Here is a 22,945-nt window from a genome sequence, read left to right on the forward strand (position 1 = left end):
CTGCAAAATAATTAAGTAGTTGTTTTTGAAAGTTGTCTTGTTTTCTATCTTACAGGTGAGCATTTTAATTGGATATAATATGAGCCAGTGATTTTGGATACATACCTTAAATTTCAGACAGGTTCTACCTAGGGGATTCTTGTTTTAACTAAAAAAGTATTTCTATAGGAATGGTAAGTCAAAGTTCATGCTTTTCAGCTAATTTCCAAAAAGACTACGAATAAAAAAAAATGGGTGATCCCACATCAATCCTTGTCATAGAAATTTTAAAAATGACTTGTAACTCACCTGAGCTAAAATTGCTCTGCTGTATATCATTCTAATTATAATGATTATAAACAAATACTATTCATTTTAGGATTAACATTTTAATTTTATTAATTCATAAACAAAATTGAAGTACTTCTTGCTGCCAATGAAGGACAGTAAATATGAATTATGAAAGAATCACTACTAATATTTGTCTACCTTCTATACCCATGTGTGTATCATGAGCCCACATCAAAACACAGAAATAAGTACATAAAGGCTGGACAACAGAACATGATTGCTTTTTAAAAGAATGGATGGTTGTGGTTTGAGATAATTTTTCCCAGGTTAATTTGTATCTTTCAAATGTACTTATAGATAAAAATAAAAAATAGAGCATTATACAGAAATTGCATTAACAGCATTTAAAGTTGGCTAAGGGGTTGAAAATTATAATCAAATCTCTCTCTGTCTCTGTCTGAGCTTCTGGCTACCCAAAGAACTAATTTTACTCAATAGTAAAGATATCATTTTACTTTTACTTTTCTTTGTCAATATATACAATCACTCAGATATAAATATGCATAGTGAAGAATTGTGAAAAGTTATTACAATCACTATCTCTACTATATAAAGGAAATGTGTTTGTCCAAGATAAACATAAGTGGAGACTGGGCACTGATTTTTGAAAAGAATTCCTGAACTGGGCATACTTACTTAGAACATAGTATGTAAATCTTACACAAGATCTATCTTCTTCATAATTGATATTGTAAAACAACAACACTAGGTTAAAGCAAAATTCTGAAAAAAAGGAAGTCAATCAGCCAACAAGAGAACAAAAGACAGTATGACGGAAGCTGGTTCTATTTGCTAACAAAAAATGCTATATTTGGTCTGTTTCTCTTGTTGACTGCTTCCATTCATAACACTATTCACAGGGGAAGCCATGTGTTCTGGGATTTGCTTATGATGCAATGGAAACACACAAGTCACAGCATGTTTGTTACAGTTGCATGGGTGTGGCCACACATGGGTTTGCAGTCAGCAACAAAACTCAGGTACCTGAAGACACAGGTACCACTCATCATGTGGAGAGCATTGCAAAAATGTGTTTTCAACAAGCCCCAAGTTAGTTTGACCAGCCAAAGTCCTCTTTAGTTACATACTCAAACCATAAAAACCAGACACTGGTAGCTCATGCCTGTAGTCATAGCTACACAGGAGGCTCAGATCTGAGAGTTGTGATTAGAAGTCAGCCCAGGCAGGAAAGTTTGGTGAGACTTATCTCACTAAACTACCCCAAAAATGCCAGAAATGGGAGCTGTGACTCAAGTTGTAGAGTACTAAGCTTGAGCAAAAGAAGCTCAGGGACAATGCTCAGGCTCTGAGTTAAAGCCCCATGATTGATACCAAAAGAAGGAGGAGGAGGAGGAGGAGGTGGAGGAGGAAGAGGAGGAGGAGGAGGAGGAGGTGGAGGAGGAGGAAGAGGAAGAAGAAAGAAGGAGGAGAAGGAGGAAGAAAAGAAGAAGAAGAAGAAAGAAGAAGAAGAAGAAGAAGAAGAAGAAGAAGAAGAAGAAGAAGAAGAAGAAGAAGAAGAAGAAGAAGAAGAAGAAGAAGAAGAAGAAGAAGAAGAAATAATAATATTTAGCCCACACATGGCTTGTAAAATGCAAACTGGTATATCTGTTTTGGAAAACCTTTTGCAATGACCCAAAGGTTAAACATAGTGTCACCATATATCCCAGCAATTCCACTGTAGGTTAAATAAAAACATATGTCTGAATAAAAATGAGTACATGAATGTTGATGTGAAAAGTGGTAAAATGGGAACAATTTCAATGTCCATCAAGTATTAATTCAAAGGATATGTGATCTGGAATAGTAATTGGCAATAAAAAAGGAATGAAGTACTGATAAATGTCACATGGAGTGCCCTTGAAATTATGCTTGAAATAAGGAAATGAGTCACAAAATGCCATATATATTGAGTGATTTCCTTAAATGAGATGTACAGAATAGAAAAATCTATAGAAATCAAATGTAAAGGAGTGTTTTTATTTTCCTGATTTTTTAATGTTTAAGAAAGAGTTGCTAGACAAGAAACAAAGTATAAGGTTACTTTTTTGATGACAAAAAAGTCTAAAACTAAACACTAGGAATTGTTGTATCTGTCTATATACTAAAAATACTGACCAACACACTCAAAATGTATTTTATGACACATGAATTACATGTCAATAAAGCTACTTGGGAAAATTTTGATATCAAAGCATTTGTAATATCTATGTTGGCCCTAATCTCAGCTTGAAAAAATAAAATTTTCACTCGTGTTCTCCAACTTATTTTCCTACTACTTTGAAAAATAAAATTTCACTCATGCTCTCTAACTTATTTTTCTATTACTTATTGCTTTTTTTCTTAACATAATATACCTTGACTTTATTTTAATTATATTTTATTATTTTTAAAAAGTAGTACAAGAGAATTATCACTCAACAAATCAATTTGTAAGTACAGTCTAACTTGTTTTCTTAAATGATTAATACACCAAGAAAGTCCCATTTGCTGATTTCTTGGGTATATCTCAGTTACATTTAAATAGAGAGTGAAATCTTCCCCATAGACACAGAAACATCGCAGTTCTGGAAAACACCAGTACATAAGTAGAAGTTCCAATGTGAGAATGTTATCTTCTTACATGGCACATTGGAATCACATGAAGGAGTGCCTTGTCAAAAGTGCATAGCACTCAAGAGTGGGCTAAAAACACAGCAGTGTTTGGGTAAGAATCAGGAAAGGTCCTGAAAAATCAGCATGATAGAAAATATCTTTTGATAGAAAAGTAGCCTATTGGAGCAAGTGTTCCATTCTTTATCTTCTGCCAGGTATAGGACAGAATATTACATTATGAGAAATTATGATGTCATTTGAGTTGACATGTATATTTGATCTTACCCATCACCCAACACACATAAACAGACATTTGCGCGCGCGCACACACACACACACACACACGCACGCACGCATGCACGCACATACATAATGCAACTACAACTAAAGAGTCATCTGTTGGGATAGCTGTGAAAACATCACGTAAACATTCTATAAGCACATTTTCATTTATTTAAAAAATATTTGACTACTATGTTTTCATTCAGTGATCTGGAGGTACATTGGTAAACATGACAGTCACGGCCAACTCCCTGCCCTAGGATCTGTGTGAAGGAGTCAGATGATAAACAAACCAATGTCTTATTGAATGTTGGCAGAACAGGTTGGTCTCTCCTGTTCTGTTTCTGCTCATCTTCCTACCAGATGTACTAACTACTGCTTTCTTTGAAAGTATGTTCTCAGGGATATTTATTGAGATGTAGTTCATGTACTTTCAATGTAAATGGTCAACTACAAGTGCAGAAGGTGGATTGTATTAGGGTCCAATGGAATGGATTTAATGTTTGTTTTGGTTTGGTTTATCTACAATAAGGGCTAGACAAGTTACCCAATCACCTATTACAAAATATTCAGGTCTCAAGCTCAGAATTTTCCACCTGAAGCTAAACCCACAATGTGTGCACCCCCAACCTGCCTCTAGGGGATTCAGGAGCAAATCAACACAAACATGCAGTCATGCTGATTAATATGACATCACTAAGAAAGTCAGACATGGCTGACCTAGGAATTTCACGTCTTCCACGAACATTCAGATAGCTGTGATGCTCTATCTTCACAGCTTGTAACTAGGCTAAAGAGTCAGTCCTTTGAAAGTTCTTGATGCACACATGCACACACACAACCACATATATACACACAAGCTGCCATATAACGAGTACTAATGAAAATACTTTAAGTCAAGTAAAGGGGAAAGCTCAACAATGTTTCAAAGCCCAGTGATGCTTTAGATCTGAAATTTTATTGTTATAACTTGGATTCATAATGTCCTTCAAAAGGACATTGGGAAGCAGTGAAACTGAGGAAGTATGTCCCAAAGGAAGGGTCTTAGATGATTGGGGATGTGCCTCGTCCACTTTGTCTCTTTTGTTCTGTCATGTTGTCCTGCCTCACAAAAGCTATGAAGTCAATGAATCACAGCCTGAAACTCCCAAATCTGTGAACCTCAATACCCTTTTTTCTTTATAAGTTGGTGGCATCAGCCATTTGGTCTAATGATGGAAAGCCAAGGAGTGCATCCCCATTTCTGAGGAGATGATGTTAGATTTGGAATTTGATTAAATCAACTGAAAGATTTACCAACACAAAGTTCTAAATGAGGTCATTTCCATGTAGAGGAAAGAACAGATGCATAGGAAAAGAACAAAAAGAAAGATTCCAATCTATCTTCTAGCTAGAGAATGCCAAAAGAATGCCAAAGATAGAGAAGGGTTTGAGCTTGTAGAGTCTCACAAACTTTTATGATAGGTGCTGAAGGAAAGCATGTACCTTATGTACATAAAGATTCCTCTAGGCACTGTGTAGAGAACTATAATAGGGAAACAAGACTAATGGGAACCTAATAAAATGGATAAATTGGTAGATATGTAGTCAAAATATATGCAGGAAAATAATGGAAGGTTCTGGGTGAGAATATTATGATGTTTGTTTTATAATTCTTCCAGCTTCACACATGCTTAAAAGTGTTTCTAATGTTACAGGGAAAACTTCATAAACACAGAGGCTGGTATCAGGATAAATTTCAAAGGATTTGAGAGCAAGCTAAATATAGACCATGAGAACAGTTAAGAAGGATTCATTGTTTGGGGTCAGGAAAATAATTTGTGAATAATGAAACATTTTTCCTATGATAGAAACCAGAAAAAAAATGAACAAGGCTTTAGTTTGATATATTTGCATAAGGCATCAAGCAAAGATAAGAGCATTGTAAGAAGTGTCAACATTAATAATACATTTCTTTGTTGCTGTTTCTTTCTTTCTGGGTAGAAACGTGGTTTAAACTCAAAGCCTCACATTTGCTAGATAGGATCTTTGTCATTTGTACCACAACCCCATCCATTTATTCTTTATTTTTTTCAGATAGGTCTTTCATGTGTACATGTAGGCTCAGTGATCATGGAGCCTGAACTCAAAGATCTAAACTTAAGGACTTGACTTTTTCTCTTGAGGCTGGCACTTTAACACTTTAAACATATCTCCACTTCTGGCTTTATTTTTTTCTAATTTATTGAAGAGATCTTGAATTTGTATGCCCAGGCTGGCTTCTATCCTGGATCCTATGATCTCAGCTTCCTGAGTAGGTATGAGTCTAATCACAAGGCAAAATTCTTCTATGGGTCTTCCATTTTTAACTAGGGGCAGCTTCAGACTGCAGTCTTTCTAATGCCTGCTGTGTAGCTGGGGTTACAGACATACTCTATCATGCTAACACAGTAAAATGTATTTAAAATCCAGAGGACTAGACAAATGAATGATCCTCAGGACTTCCTACAAACAGGGGAGAATCACAAAGGTTTTTAGTAAGAAGGAAATACTTTGAGTGAGTATGCCACTCTTTACATGCTATATTGTACCATAATCCATTATGGTACAACCCCCTCCTAAAATCTTGAAAGGGTTTTAGAAATTTCTCATTTGACTACTATAATTATTCAATTATTATTTAATGAGTATTTTGAAAAAATAAGAAGATACATATTATAGTCAGTGTATTATTTGGCTGGTCTTTACCTGTACACACTGTAAGAAACCTACCCATTATTTTCTTTAAAACTATTCTAGGACCAAGTGTAATGGTGCCTGCTTATAATCTTAAAACCAAGTGTCATCACCTATAATCTCATCTATATAGAAGTGGAGGCAGAGATAGGAGAATTACAGTCCAAAGCTAGCCTGAACAAAAGCAGAAAACAAACTAAAGTAGAAAGAACTTGGGATGTGGGAAAGATAGAAAACAAGAAAGAAGAAAATGTAAAAATAATATGAGAGTCCTATTTTTTAATTGTTTGAGGGAACCAAATTGCACATGGAAATTTATCTTGTACAGACTTAGGAGCTTCTAAAGCACATATTTCCCCCCCCCCACACACACACACCACTCCTCATACACAAAAGTGCCCCTCACCACTACTTATGTTTCCACATTTATTCAATGTGCTTATCTACCCACCCATATTTCAATTCTGAAATATGCCACATTATACTGGGGGCAAAGGGACAAGATGATTCTTTTTGTATAATATGTGATATGTGTGTGTGTGTGTGTATGTGTGTATGTGTGTGTGTGTGTGTATATATATATATATATATATATATATATATATATATATATATATATATATATATATATAGTTTGGCTGGGTACTGTCCTTGAACTCTTTTACTCAAGGCTAGTGCTCTACTACTGAGCCACAGCACCACTTCTGGGTTTCTGGTGGTTAATTTGAGATGAGAGTCTCACAGACTTTCCTGCCTGGATTGTCTTTAAAGTGTGATCCTCAGGTATCATCCTCCGGAATAGCTAGGATTACAGGTGTGAGCCACCAGCCACCAGCTAAAATAATTTCATACTTTCCTCCTTTCTCTCCCGAAAGTAATGACATTATTCAAGATGCATTGTACTCAAAAAGTGGCATGTTGACATAAAATCCCTCTGTATATTTATTTAAGGATAATTAAAATAATAAAAGTAAAAAGAATGAAATTTTGAGTGATCCAAGAAATTATTTGGCTTTTAGTTCATATTTGTATACCACCAAAGACTATACAAACAAAGGCAACTGAAATGTGCTGTTAATGAATGGCTGCAAGAAAAGATTTCAGGTAACTTATATGCAATTTAAGTTCTAAAATGTGCTACATATGGTTATGATAATGAGCCCATTATTGAAAAGAGCACTTTAGCAATATATAGGAATCTATATGATATTATGCACCTGCACTATGCACACACATTATCTTCATCTCCCTGAACATTAGGTGTGTCATTTTCACTTAAGAACAGCTAAGAAGCAGAGATGATGAAATCTTTCTCATTTTAAAAGCACCTTTTAAGTCCTATTAAATTACCAGATAGAGGTACAGGATAAAGTTGGAATTAAAAGTCTTAAAGTTCACACTATTTCCTTGTAAATGATTAAGTAAATATAGTATTATTTGAAAGAAACAAAGAAAATCCGGGAAACAAAGACTAAAGACAATACATATTCTTTTATCAAATAAATAACAGACCAAAAAATCTTCCTATAATTAGTTTTATCAAATGAGAAATCTTCATTATATAGTAAAGGAAAAAAGTTTGTGTGTAATTCTCAACTAATTCAATTTTTTCTTCACTATGGATTGTTACCAGAACAGGATCCTGAGAAATCATAAATAATACCAGAGCATATCTTCCATGAGGAGGCAAAACTCCAACAGTTTTTCATACACTATAAAAATGCACATATAAATAACCTACCAAGCAAATATCAATGCAAATCTATGTATCATTTGTCACTGAATAAAATTAATTCCTGTGTCTAGCACAAGGTTAGTCAGTATATCTTTGAAATGATACAAGCTTCTCTAAATTTGAAATTCATGTGGAGAATAAGCACACACCTCTAAGGAGGATAATAAGTAAATAGAGAGCAAGGAATTCTGGAAGACTACAAAGCTTGGAGATCCTATGAAGCAACCCTTTGGTTATCCATGTGAACACCGAGTCCCAAGTGTTGAAACAGCCTAGAGGGCAGTGTTGTCCACATCCCAAATTTTCAACAATCCCCAAGGAGAAGCTGTCAGCATTCAAAGTACCCAAAGGCAATCCAATGTCAAATGTATGCTCAACATTCAAATTCAGTGTCCACGGTTTCCTTTAGTCTTGACATAGAAGATGCTAAATATAGAAGTAGTTTCATATAAGCACAATTTAACATTGCTTTCTTAGTCTCTCTTCTAAACCTGGGCATCTATTTTTTCCCCCTGACATTATTATACATTGTCTTGTACAATTATGGCCCAAACACCCCCCCTTCTCTTATATTGCTAAATCACAACAAAAATATGTCCTTAGATGAGGAGAAGAGAGGTAAGGAAGAGAGGAATCAAACAGAGGGAAAAAAAGGAGAAGAAGGAGAGGAAGAAAAGGAAGAAGGAGGGAGGGAGGGAGGAAAAGAAGGAGGAAGTGAGAGTAAAGAGAGAAATGGTGTCTTCCTTGCTAGCACTATTCTAGCAAGCTGGTTAATTGCATTTGTTTCATATAACTCCAAACCGCCTGGAATGGTAATTATATTCTGTAATACCAATCCCTTCTGATTTCCACTGTCACTGCACTGAGCAATGTAACTGTATTACTCTTGGAGACACACTGATTTTTTTTAAAAAAGGACAATTCTATAACCTAACATATAGTTTATACATATCATGAAATCATGGTTCATGAAGATATACTGTTTAAATAGCTGTTTCTAAGTCTTATCATCCAAATCAAACACATTTGGGACAAATTTATAAACCTTTATATTATGGTAATGCATATGTACTGTACATGTAAATGTATTTGAGAAAAATGCATTGTCACAGTGTAATTCACAGTGGTCAAGTCTGACTACTTCATATGGAGAATCAAGCAGTGAATACACACACACACACACACACACACACACACACACACACACACACACACATACACACACAATTTTCCTCCTATCGCTGAGGGGCAAAAGTACTCCTGTAGTCCATGTTGAAAACAGCCACTTGACAGTAGGTAAACTCATCTGTATTGCCTCATGTTTATAGAAAGCCTTCCTTTTTGAGTCTGATACATTAGTTTCGTGCAACACCAGCTGCCAAGACCAAAGTTAGCTCCCACAGATGGGCAAAAATAGGCAGTGTCCCAAATAATGAATTCATCCTCAATGAAATGCTCAAGGAAAGTTTGCATAGCTCAAATATTTAGACTCATATACCTCAGCTCTTCGGCAAGTGCAGGAATGAGGATCTGACAGCCTTCCAGTCCACATTTCTGGCAGGGATGAGCTTAGTTCCTTCCTTCTTTATACCAATACTTTTCATTGATAGAAAAAAAAAAACTAAAGTCCCTAGAAGGCTAATACCAAATGTTCTTTTGATTTTCAGTGAATGGCAAACCTCCCCCCAAAGGGCATTTTAATGATTATTCCCACTTTTCATTCTAAACAATTATAGGAATGGTTTTGTACAGGTCTCGCAAGAAACTTAATTTCTGTGCAAATATCCCAGGAAAGGCACTTGGAACAAAAGATAGGAGAATCAGGCAGAGGGCTATGTGTTTGACAGTCTGATTCAACCTAGAGGGAGACACCTAGCGCACCTGTTCCAGGTCCCCATTGTGTGAAGACACTGGTGAGTGAACTCAGTGTCCACACCTGCAGCCAACTCTTAGCCCATGTATCCTCTTCCTGGAGCTTTGCCCAGTCTCACTTCTGACAGTCCATGATCTAAATTCTTCATTCTCATTTCCTGCTAGAATTGCATTCACTGACATGTAGGTGATACACATTAATCTCTTAGATGCCCACTTTCAAATTCTCAACCCACTGGGCCTGCCTTGGAGTGTCTATCACTATAATTCTTCAATTTCTAAGCCAAAGTTCAGGCAGAGGAATAAAAACAACATAGATAGCAGGTTCAATAGTATTGGGCTCTTTCAAGAGACTTATTTTCATGTTGCCCCCCCCAACAAAGCTGAATGTTCATCATTTACTTCTCAACTTCTCAATTAATTAAGTAGAATAACACCAATAACAATAATAACAATAGGTCCCACTTGCAGTCCTTTAGAAACAAAAGACCCAAAAAACTGTATTCCCTAAAAAGCTCCTGCCAGGCCCAAACCCGAGTAACAGACAGAATGCCATTTAATTTAGAATCCACCTCAGACCCAAAGAAATGGAGGGGAACAAGGAGCGTGAAAGGAGAAGAGCATTGTCAACTTACCATCCACCCGACCATAGATAAATCCACAGAGCAGTAGTTGTGTAAACAGCAGACTCATTTTGACATATTAAAAAGGATCCAATTTGTGTAAGAAACCAATCCCAGAGAGCAAAAGTACAAAAATAAGTATCAAAAAAGGAGGTAGGTCCAAAGTTGAGACTTTCCTAGATACTAATTAAAGTCAAGAGGAGCCAATGGCAGGATCAGAAGGAGCGGGTGGAGGGGTCTTGAATGGGGGGCAGGTTTAGATCCATCCAAATTAACGGAGGGCACTTCAAAAACAAACAAACAAAAAAAAACCCACATACAAAAAAAACAGCTAATGTAGTTCCTAAATTCCTCTCCCAAATTCACCCCAGCCGGCCGGATCATTCACACGTGTGCAGCCCTCGCTCCTGACGTTCCACCGCCATCCAAAGCCAAGTTCTTTCTTCAGGAGTCAAGGAAAAGAAGGGGGAGGAAAAAGATCTAATTCCTAGAAAGTGTTCCACAACTTGTCAGCGCGCCGTCCAAACACCCTTGGCCTGTCTATGGTCGGTCCCTTCTTGCGTCTCCTCTCCGCAGCACCGACCCGTCTGGGAGTTGTTGCTGTTGCTATTTTGTTTTGTTTTTGTTTGGTTTTCACTTAACTTCCATCCTAAAGATGTGTCAACGCAACACTTTGCAAACAAGCGTCTCTCCTTCACAGCCGCGTTGCCCTCCCGCCCACCTTCCTCTCTCCCTCTCTCTCTCTGTCACTCGCGCTCTCTCTTTCTGGAGAACAGGGGAAGCAGGACGACTCCGGGTGGAGAATCGGAACTCGTACGCGCAGAGGCTGCGGGGAGGGAGCAGAGGAGGGGAGGCTGCGGGGAGGGAGGGAGGGAGGGGCCGGGCTGAGCTCTCCAACCAGCCCCGGGGTGCGGCGGCGTCCGCCGCGGTCCAGCCGCCGGCGACTGCGGGGGCCGAGCGCGCGGGGGACCTGGGAACCAGCGTGCGGCGAGCGCGCAGACCCGCCGCCCGCGCGGACCCGCCGCTGCCGCCGCCGCTGCTCGGGCAGCCGGGCTGGGCTGCGGCACGACGGCTTCCTCCGGCAGCTGCGGCGGGTGGAAGGACTTAGAGGAGGGAAGGCAAGGCGGGCGAGGAGGGGCGGAATGAGAGCTGCTTGGAGTCGGCCCCAAGGAGGGGGGGGGGGAGCTGGAGGAGGAGGAGGAGGAGGGAATCCGCAGGGGGTGGGAGTGCGCAGAGCTCTCCGCCACCCGCCTAGCCTGCCGGGGGATGGAGAGGGGTCCTGCCGGGTGGAGAGTCCTAGAGGGGCGGGAAGGAGCACATTTTGGAGCCCTGCCGGCTTCCGAAGGGTGGAGGCTACCGGTCACCTCCCGTCCCTGCTCCCAGCCACCACCCCGATCTCCACCCCCCCCCTACTCTTTCCCGCCCTGGGAGGAGAAAGGTGAGCTCCCGCTCCTCCCACCCCCCCCCGCCCCGCTCCCCGCCGCGGCCCGGTTAATGGGCAGGTAATTTTCTCAGTGAGTGATTTCACAGAAGCCTTTCCTAATTATTCATCCCTCCGTCTGCCGGAGCCCCGCACGCGCTTGCAGCAAAAAGATCAGCCTCCGGGACCGGAGCCTGGGCGCAGCCTCTGCACTCGTTAAAATCACACACACATACGCACACACACGCGCACACGAGAGCAGGGGGGAGAAAAGGGGAAGGAAATGGAAATAAAACCACCTTTCGGAGTGGGAAAGGTTGTGTGCGGCTATTTCCTATGTGGTTAAGAAAGGAACCAGATTTTTTTTAAGACCTGGGCGAGAAGGGGCGGGGAGGGGAGAGGGTCGCAGCAGAAATCTCTCAACTTCTACCATCTCCTTTTAGCCAAGATCTACCGCCTTCGGCCGAATCCTGGGCTTGGGGAGGAAGGGGAAGAGGCGGCCCTCCCACCTCCCTTCCCCTCCAAGTCACTCCGCGGCTTGTGACCTCTCCAAGATTGGAGTTTGGGGTCTGGGAATACGAGGGAGACCATACTAAAGAGTTCGGAGGGCCTCGGAACACACTCAATTTTAACCTGCCCCCCCCCCTCCCTGAGAGGCCAGCACCTCGGGAAGGAAAGTTCACGGGTTGGGGGGTGGGGTGGAAGGTTCAGATCCACGAGGAAGACTAGGAAGCCAACAAAGCTCGCACAAACTCAAAAAAAGAGCCGAATGTGAGCCCTAAATGAAAGCAACAGCTAGCGAGCACAGGGCATTCCGGACTCGGGATGCGTAAGGAAAGGCCACATTACATCAAAGGGATGCCACTGAGAGAGGTGTCCCAGTGTGGTCGGTGTGTCCGGGCCCACGCGGGATCACAGGCCTGCCTGGTCGCTGTTTGATGCTTGTGGGGTGATTAAAAGAAGGCTTACAGGAACTCACGCAGGTCTCTGAGCAGAGCGAAAGGCTGGATGGTGAGTCTTTAGTTCCCCCTACTGGAAAACATTAGCCAAGGGATTCTCTCCTGTTGGGGTCTTCTGAGGGAAGAGCCTTTTGTTTGGGAGGATACATTTTTTTTTTTTTTTTTTTTTTTTTGGTGCTTCAGCTTTACTTAATTCTTCCTGAGGGTATGGAATTGTGTATTGTAAAATATGGTCGATAACATTCACACAATAGGGAAGGGACCCTATAGCATTCCCAGGTTCTTAAAGATTATGGTAATGAAATAGCCTTGCAAAAGAATAACACAAAATCACTCTTTTCATGAAGGGCTAAGAATAATTTCTGCACACTTTTGAACTACAGTATTTAGTTGTTAAGGGTAAAAAAGAAACAAAACAACCCGTTACTGTTGTGAAGTTAAATTACTTGAGCTCTCTCAGTAATGGTGACGAATTAGCACCATATGGGGGAAAAAGAAGAAACCATTAAGAGTATACAAGTTCACATGGTACCCTTTATCTAAATTAGGTAATGCTGTGGTCTTGAATCATCTGAAAATGTTTTGATTAACATTTCTTTTACCACTCTGAAATATGGGGAAATAATGCATAATTCTTTAAAGCAGTCAGTGTAGCTGGGTGTCTGTGGCTCATAATTTGCTAATCTGGAGTCTGAGAGTAGAAAAATCTCAGTTCGAAGCCACCCAGGGCAGAAAATTGAGGAATAATAATGAGCAAAAAGAAAGAAAATAAAAACAAACCAGAAGGCTAGAGGTGTGGCTGAAATGGTATTTCCCCCTCCCCAAAAACAAACAGGCAAACAAACAATTCAACAACAAAAATCCTTTCCTTTTTAAACAAACATTGCCTACGGGTTACAATATCTACCTCATTCAAATAATCTACTTCCCTCATCACAACCAAAGACATTTATTGCACATGTGTGCTATTAAAAAGAATACTGAAAATAGTGTGGTTCTAGTGAAATTCACAAATTGAGTAAGAATTTGTATTTTAAGATAGACTTGAGAAAGAAAAAGTGGGAATCAGTCACCTGGAAGAATTTTCTTCTGGTTCTTCATTTATCAGGCAAAGAATAAAGTGTATATTGTAAACTGAATTGTAATTTTGTTTCTTTTTGCTTTTTGTGCTGGTACTTGGGCTTGAGCTCAGGGAATTGATGCTTTACTTGACTTTTTCACTAAAGGCTGGTGCTCTAATACTTGAACCACACCTCCACTTCAGTCTTATTTAGTGGTCAATTGGATACAAGAGTCTCACTTCTCACCAGACCTTTTTGCTTGGACTGGTTTCAACAGTCCTCAGATTTCAACTTCCTGAGAAGCAAGGATTACAGGCATGAGAAGCCCGTGTCAGGCTGTAAATACTTTTCTTTAACCTATAAAACTACTTGAGAGGTGAAAGAAGTGCTTGGAGAAGCAGGATGGTTAAGTCGGAAGAGACCAACCCACCAATCGATGTGTAGCTCCAAATCAGAAAAAAAAAAAAAAAAAAATGGCACAGGAAGTTACCCATCTAAGGGAGAGAATGTACAAAGAAATAAGGGTTTTATTAAAGGAAATCTCTGTACCAAACTGTCCATACCAAACATTATTTTGCATTCAAAAATTACCTAGTAAGGGGCTGGGAATGTGGCTTAGTGGTAGATTGCTTGCCTAGCACGCATGAAGCACTGGGTTCGATTCCTTAGTAGAACATAAACAGAAAAAGCCAGAAGTGGCACTGTGGCTCAAGTGGTAGAGTACTTGCTTTGAGCAAAGAGAAGCTCAAGAACAGTGCCCAGGACCTAAATTCAAGCCCTAAGACTGGAAAAAAAAAAAAAAACAAAAAAAAACAAAAAAAAAAACCTAGTAAAAGTAAAACAAGCCAGAGATTTAGAGTGATACCCACTTTTAGAAACTTATAGAAACCATCTAGAACATAATTTCTGGAACCAAGAAATTTTCGAGTCTATGTTTTCTGCTTTTCTTGAGAACAAGTTCATAAATGATTTTTAAAACTACCACATTTGACAGGAAATATGCCTAATTAAAAAAACACCTCACATTAAAGCATAGTTTAGGATTATGGTGAAAACTCTCATATAAATAAGCAACAGTAAGAGTCCTCAGGCAGGAATTCAATATGGAAAATATTGAGTCCAAGAGAAACACAGATAATACTTTCTGAGAGACTTGATTAGATCTTAACGACAAAAAACCCTGCATATTCCAATTATATGTAACACACTTTCAGTGAGCACTGTCTATGTAAGAAAAGGATTACTCACACTTACTTTTATTTTTACTTAAAGAGAATGCTTCAGAACCTGAAACTTGGACAAAAAATCAGAAATTTAGTCTTAGCAGTGCTTTTGCTCAGAAAGAATACTGGTTTAGTTTTGTTTTTTTTTTTAAATTAAGTCAGAAAGCCAAAATAATAGCTTAGAACAAGGAAGCCGCTATCACCAATTCAGTGTTTATGATACCAAAAATCAAATAGAGATTGGTCCAGGATCTCTTTTCAACTGTAATTTTTTTTCTTTTCTAAATAAGCAGCTGAGTAGAGAACTGTACATGGAAATTTAGATTTCTTTCATGTAAAACTTGGAATGCTATCATTATATACTCAAAATATGTCTACCAGATAAATATATATTTTAATAGATCTAAAGAAAATTGTGAGGGAGACTATAATTTACTCTAATTTGAGTTAGGTGATCAAATGACCTCCTTTGTGATTGGCCTTCCTGGAAAATATAAAATAAGCATATGAAGGCAATCTGCATAATATACGATTTAAAGTAATACATACTTATTTTTCATATGAGATTTCTCAGTGATGTGGCATAAATTGGAAGACCTCAATACTTTTGTTGAGCTCTTCCAAACCTGTCCTTAATCACTGCAAGGCAAAATAAATACAAAAGTAAGTTTTGTTCCATAGTAATATATGTAATCTCTCGTACCATTAGGCAAGCATTAGAATGCTTCAGAAATGTTTTAACTTTTAAAACTTTATCCAGTTTTTATATTCCTATCAAGGTATTATATGGTTATCATTCTCATTATACAATGAGCAAATTGAATATCAGATGTTTGTTTTTTAATAAAAAGACATAACCTTCCTTGAAATTCATATGTAACCATAAAATCTATAAGCTTAGTTTAGGCTATGCTTCCTGAAATTGATTTAAGATATCTGCACATCTTAGAAGTACTATAATGCTTTAAGAAATTACTTGGATTGATAAATTTCAGAAAATCTTTGATGCAGCAAAACATAAGAAATATTTGAGCAGGGCTGGGAAGTTGGCTCAGTGGTAGAGCGCTTGCCTTGCATGCCTGAGGCCCTGGGTTCGATTCCTCAGCACCACATAAGCAAAAAGAAAAAAGCCGGAAGTGGCGCTGTGGCTCAAGTGGTAGAGCACTGGCCTTGAGCTGAAGAGCTGAGGGACAGTGCTCAGGCCCAGAGTTCAGGCCCCACAACCGGACCAAAAAAAAAAAAAAAAAAAAGAAATATTTGAGCGACTTTTTTCTCAAAATTGGAGGAAGTTTCATGTATGATGATTGTCTTACCATAAATAGAAAAAGATCACATTTAAATAAAATGTATGAGTTACTACCTCCATACATTGCATGAAGACATTACATCAATCCATTTTAGAAATTTGCAATCTTATTTGACTAAAATATTGTAATATTTCATGTTAGAATGAAATGTTTTCTATCTTCTTTATTGAAAGAATACTTTTCTTTTGTTAGATGAAAATGATTTTGTCTTGGTCAAAGAGACCAATGAAACTTTCAAACTTAACATAGTTTGAACAAACAAACTAGCAACTCCTTTGTAAAACTACCTAAAGTTGGACAAGAAATGTACTTATTACCTTACTTATGTAACTGTAACCCCTCTGTACAATAAAAAATAAATAAAAAATACCTAAAGATAATAAAAATACATAAAACACTAAAAGAGCTTAAGTGTGTACATATTAAAATTAGAAAAAATGATAACATACAAGTTTGTCAGTTTTTTATGAGTTTACTTATCTTTATAATGTCAGTATAAGTTTTTTTATTCCTTCTAAGTACAAACTTAGTAAATTACAAAGTCTCAACACAAAATGATATATTCATCTAGGTTAGTCTAATGGCTTTTAAATCTCTATATAAACCTACCCTTGCAAAATTAGAAATTATCTAAAAATACAACTTCAATCATAGATGATGTTTAGTGAGAGCTGGGTGTTTTTTTTAGCATATAACTAATTTACATGATGTAAAATGGTACAATTTTTTTGTTATTTTTTTATAACACAGTATCATAAAACCAAGAAAATCCCTTTGAATCTTTGCCAAACTATTCAAAGTCCATCTGCTCCAATCTGGACTTTGCATAATTGAATTTTAGCAACACATAAGTATAATCCTAATAGGAAAATATGTTTATACCTCAAGCAGATTTTTTTAAAATTTTTGCACCTAAAAAAGGAAATATTGTTAAAGACTTGGAAAAAGAATCATCATTTGTCTTGAATCACATTTTGGCAGGTGTTTTCTTACTAAATTGTCATTTAGACATATTTCATAAAGGATGCTTTAAGTTGGAAAAACGTTTGTAATTCTCCCTTATAATAATACTATGGAATTAATTAAAGGTCGCATGTAATCCAATTGAACTGTCTATGGTCCTAGCATATAAGAACAAATCTGTTTGGAAATACATTTGATTTTCTTCCAGAAAAGACACAAAGTATCTTCTTTTGCCTTCTGACTAGAATTCCTAGGGTCCTTTTGATGAAGAAAACTGGGATTCTAATTGTTACAAACGAACCAGGGATCTCAACGGTACCATCTTGGTTTTTATTTATTACACATGTAAACACTCATGTTCTTCCATAAATGACAAAGTAAAATAAATGGAAGAAATCTTCATGACCCAACTTTAAAGAGAAGCATCAATATGCCAGATAAGACATATCATATCAAAATGTATCTATTTAAGAAGAAATTTTCTTTTTCTCTTAAGCTGTGTTTACTGATTCATCTTTTGTTTTAAAAAAAAGGGAATATAAGGGCTGGGAAGGTGGTTCAGTGGTAGAGCACTTGCCTTGCATGCCTGAGGCCCTGGGTTCGATTCCCCAGCACCACATAAGCAAAAAGAAAAAAAAAAGGGAATATAGAAAAAGTGATTTTTTTCTCTAAATAGCTTTTCAATAATATACTAAATAAACAAAAAGGGCCAAAGTACCAAATATTTAATACTGAAAAAAAATCAATGTTGTTTTTGATGATTGGGCACAAAATGTACAAATTTCTGTTATATTGGTTTGTCTTAATTTTTCCATTTTCATGGACTAATTTCCTATATATAGCAGCCATACAAAACATATGTATATTTACACTATATCTAATAGAACATATATTCAGCATCTACCTTAGTTTATGTTTTTTTTAATTTTTACAAATCTCTATCCTGTACATTCTCTTCATTTTGTAAAATTACTCATTATTCATTGTGGTCTTTTTCTTCAATGATGTGAAAAATATTAGTTTCAAAGAAAATTATAATGCATGAAAAACATTGGTGTGTGTGTGTGTGTGTGTGTGTGTGTGTGTGTGTGTGTGTGTGTGTGTGTGTGTGTGTGTTTCTTTTTCCTACGGTGGAAGAAATCCAGGGTGTTGCTAAAAATACAGCTTCAATCATAGATGATGTCTGGTGAGACATCTGTATTTCCTTCATCTCTATCCCCATTAAACACATTAAAAAGACATTCTATGATAGAGATAGAGGAAGTTCTGATAGTCTGTTTTCTAGCCTGTATTTGAAATCATGCTAAAACTATCAAAAAGAGATAAAATTTCTATCATATTTCAAAGATTTCCAGATAAGATTTCACAGTTATCTTAAGTAATCCATTCATTGGTCATGTGGGACATTTTACTTTTTCCTAAACTTACGTTGAGGTAGCATTTCTACCTAGTATATCTGCAAAGAAAAGGGATAATGAATGGATTGCTGAGCTGGGAAATAACTCCAGAGAAAGGCCCTTCCCTATTGAGGAAAAGTAAGAAATGTTAAGTACAAATTGGAATGCAAGCCCTCACCAGACTCTGAATGAAGCATTTTGTTCTTAGGCTTTTCATTATACAGAACTGTGAGAAATATATTCTTGTTGTTTATATGAGTTGTGATTTTTTATTTGTATTTTTTTACAGTAACAGCCTTGGAAATATCTGTGGCCATCTCTATCTGCTCGCACACATATCTAGTTCTGCAGTTCTTTGTTTTTGGAAAGAATTACATAAATTTGTTGTAGCACTATGAGTTATTTCAGGCTGAATGACCATCCTATATACTGAGTTACTGGTTTGTATCCTCCAAATTTATGCTCAGCCAAAACCTCAGAATGGAAAATGTTATCTTGAAGTAGGGTGTTTGTGTTTTGTTTTGTTTTTACCTAGAGATTGCTCTTGAGTTTATAGAGTGTTTGAATGGACCCTAATTCATTGATGACTGTCCTTATGAGAAGATGGATATCTGGAAATAGAGAAATAGAAACCATGAAGAGAAGACAGGCAAAGATGATAATAGAAGATGGTTGTATGCTACAATCTAAGAAAATACTAGGATTACTAGTTGTTGTGAGAGCAAAGAAAGAATTGTCTTCTACAGACTTCAAGGTGAGCATGGTCCAGCAAACACCTTGATTTTGCACATTTTAGTCCCAGGAACCCTGAAAAATATATCTGTTTAAAGCCACAAAATATATGGTAATTTGTTCTGACAGTCTGAGAGAATCAACACAACCATTAGGTATTTTGACAAATCCAAAGTAGAAATACAATTGTTCTTTTGTGTACCACTCTTGGGCATTTTTCCTGAACATGTTTTGCTCAAGACTAGTTCTCTACCTCTTGAACCACAGGTACATTTTGGACTTGTTGGTGGTTAATTGGAAGAGTCTCATAGATATTCCTGTCCAGGATGGCTATGAACCATAAGCCCCAGATTTCAGCCTCCTGAGTAGCTAGAACCACAGTGATGAGCCACCTGTACCTGACACTAAATATAATTTTTACTGAATAAAAACTAAGTTGAAAGATATATGATAAATAAGAAGAACATTTAGGTAATAGTTATAATCATTTAGATCAATTTAAATAAAATTATCATTATATGCATACAAGTAGAAAATGTGTATCTGAATACAAAGATAACTTAATGAAAGAAAAACTAGGTGTAATATTTCCATTAAAAGTCTGCTTCAGAATTTCAGAACAAAATGGTATCTTAATGATCAACAACTTTAATTTTGTGTTATACAACTAAGGAAAAGAAGACAAAATAACCTAAGTAACCAACTAATGAAATAATAGATACCTTATTTATTAACTGGTCTTCAAAATTTGTCTTAATTTAACTAATATGATTTCAGTAATTCATGTTATATTCTGATAATGGTTACTTCAATTGCATGTGGATTCTGATTTTGACTTTAATTTTGTATATTTATACACATGTGTAGTATTGTAAAATTAACGAACTAATTGTAGGTCTCTGATTAGTCAAAATTTTGGAATAATCATAAAATTGAAGTATAATAAAAATACCAAGTAATCTCTGTAGAAATGTGAAAGAAAAATATTTAGACCTATTTTTATTGCTGTTTTTTACTGAACACTTCTTGTAAAATGCAGTGAAGTAGATTTCAACAACAGCCGATGGCAGTAAATAGACGTTGTTTGCTCTCTTGATTTATTTACTGTAGTTTCAGAAAAGAAGACATACTATTTTTTTTAAATTAAAGCTTCTTTGTTTTAAAATAGAGAATTAGTTTTATTCTCTATTCAATGAAAAGGAGAAAAGAAGAGAAGAGGAAAGGAAAAGAAAGTATGAGTAGGAAAAAGAGGAGGAAGAGGAAGAGGAGGAGTAGAAGGAAAGGAAGGGTGGAAGGCACAGAAGGTAGAAAGAAAGAAAGAAGGTACTCATCAGTTTTAGAAGCTCCTTAAATTGCCCAATTTATGCTAGCTTGGCAACTTTCTCATGTGTACATTAGGCCTGATAAAAACCACAATCTACAATCTAAAGTAGGCGTAAATACCCCCCCCCCCACATATATATAACCCACACACAAATAAAGATTAAAGATGCTGAGTATCTTAAACCAAGTTGAAGGGACATAATCTTATAAGTGCATTGCTTTTTGTATACAGTAACATCTATAATAACAAATAAAATATATAACAAGCTGGATTTATTCTTAGTAACCTGCTTGAAATTCACATCAACATTTTGGAACAAATTTATAAATAGAAATGCTGAATAGTTTTACTGTGTGCAGTGCCAGGTGCCAGGTGCTGTGTTAAAATACCAGTGTAAGTGGTATGGGGAAAAAAGAAAAAGGTCATCGTTTTTCTTATGATTAAGCTCCAGGAAGCACATAGTAGAAGATTTTTCTAAAGGAACAAATCACTGCACATATGAAACTGAAATAAGGATACTGGATCTAACCAGCACCATCTTGGCCATGTGGTGGATGATAAGGATTGGGTTTAACTGGCATCTTCTTGTCTTATGGTAGAGGCGGGAAAATTCCATTCTCAGGTAATAGGCATGCCTGAATTCGTAGAGGGAGGGGCAGGGACTTGGATGATAGATTCCCGGACCTGTCAGTCCTGTGCTTTGAACTCATGAGTGTCCTGTGACCCTGTCCCTTGACCCTGGCTCTATTTAGGCCCTGGTCCTATTCAGGCCCTCTTCTCTCCTGACTCTCCTCTTCACACCATGGCATACCACTTCTCTCCACTGGGGCTCTCCAATGGAACTGATCTAATTTGTTGATATTTTGTTGTAAGTTGAGAATTCAGAGAAGTCACATTTTGAAAGATCAAGTCTCAGAGTCGTTATTACCCAGTTAGGAAACTGGCCAGAGAGGAAAGAAAGAACAAAAACAACACCACCTAATCAATTTAGTCCCAATGGAGAGCTGATGCAATGGTAACCGGAGAAGAGCCAGGAGACAAGACACAGGATTCGAACACTGAGACACGTGTCAAGGTGCCTATGCTCTTTCAGGTCTACATAAGGTCAGGGGAGGGGGCAGGGCCACAGGAAATTTCTAATCCCAGGCACTGGACTGACAGGTCCAGAAGCCTATCAGCCAAATGCCTTCTCCTGCCTCCAGGGATCTGGGCATGCCCATCACTTGGGAGGCTGGGGGTCACCTTCCCCTATCATGAAGACAAGATGTCATGCCCTACCATTCATTCACCATGTGGCTAATATGGCCCCGGTCAGACCGGACCTCCCTATATGAAGCCTGAACAAGATATAGCCATTTTAGGTTGAGATTCCATCCTGTTAAGGCACTATAACTAAATTCCAGGAAATGTGTCAACAACCCCCTTTGCAGTAAACTCAGCTAATCAGCAGATAGCAGGAAATACCTAAAGCTCCAGATGTTCCTGCAGTTAAAGACCACTTAACCCTTCTGGCTCGGACCATCTGCTTTAGCCAATCATTTTGGAAAGCTTCAACCCCATGAGCCAGCCAATCGCTTTTACCAGGTCTGTTCCCGCGGCTAATCATGTTTTGAGAATTAATTTTTGACTTTCTTGCGGTGTGATATGATTTGTGAAGTGATGCTTCTGAAGTGATGCTTCTGAAAAACCTCTAAAAACCCTGTTAACTGAAGGGTCAGGGCCCTCAACTCTGACCCGCTGCGTCGGTGATGATTGTGAGTCCAGGCTCCAGCTTGCAATAAATGACTCTCATGTGCTTGCACCCGAATCGGCTCCTTGGTGGTTTTGGGGGATCCACGATGTGGGCATAACAGCTACTTCAATTTTTCCGCTCTTTCTTTCCCCTCCTGCCCTCATGGCTAAGTTTTCTAACAACATTAAGGTATGTCAGGGGCTGCAGGTCTTTGAGATGAGAGTCCACCAGTGGCCTTTCCAATAAAAACTCCCGATTTGACCTCTCGCAATGTGGCTTCTCTACTTCTGGGGAATGAGTTCCCCTACAATGAAACAACCACATACATACTAACATGAAGTCAAAACTGGAAGAAAGGAAATTTTAAAAAAAAGTTACATGAATAGAACTGGGAAGAAAAATAAAAGACAAATGTCAAATGCTTTTGAAAAGGTTTTCGAGGACAGAACAGAGATATAGTGGAGAACAGTCAAGAATGACAACATTTTGGCTCTGAGACTATAAATGCCTTTGGCAGAAGAGTGCAGAGTCCTTGCATTTGGATTCTCCTCCACTGTGTTGACTAATTGAATGCTAATTGTTATTCTTCCCATAGAGAAGCTATGCAGAACAGTTTTGATTTAAGAAGAGCACTTGAGCTAGGGGGCTTCATTTGTTTAGCTGCTAGGATGAGTCACC

At 37.8% G+C, this 22,945-nt stretch overlaps 1 protein-coding gene across 13 annotated transcripts in view; it reads right to left on the reverse strand.

Annotated features, from left to right (window-relative positions):
- Robo2 (roundabout guidance receptor 2) overlaps positions 1-22,945 on the reverse strand; it is a 1,450,478-nt gene that overhangs the window by 509,184 nt on the left and 918,349 nt on the right. For 2 of the 13 annotated variants that reach the window (XM_070030465.1, XM_070030470.1), the window contains exon 1: positions 10,162-10,944. The exons of the other annotated variants lie outside the window; for them this stretch is intronic. In XM_070030465.1, the coding sequence (XP_069886566.1) occupies positions 10,162-10,219 (58 nt within the window). In that variant the 5' untranslated portion in view covers positions 10,220-10,944. Of the gene's footprint in view, positions 1-10,161; positions 10,945-22,945 lie in introns of those variants that run through there. 13 annotated transcript variants of the gene reach the window in all.

The sequence above is a fragment of the Dipodomys merriami genome, unplaced genomic scaffold (assembly GCF_024711535.1).
Source record: "Dipodomys merriami isolate MVZ:Mamm:240054 unplaced genomic scaffold, mDipMer1.0.p SCAF_2, whole genome shotgun sequence".
In the NCBI taxonomy this organism is placed as follows: domain Eukaryota; kingdom Metazoa; phylum Chordata; class Mammalia; order Rodentia; family Heteromyidae; genus Dipodomys; species Dipodomys merriami.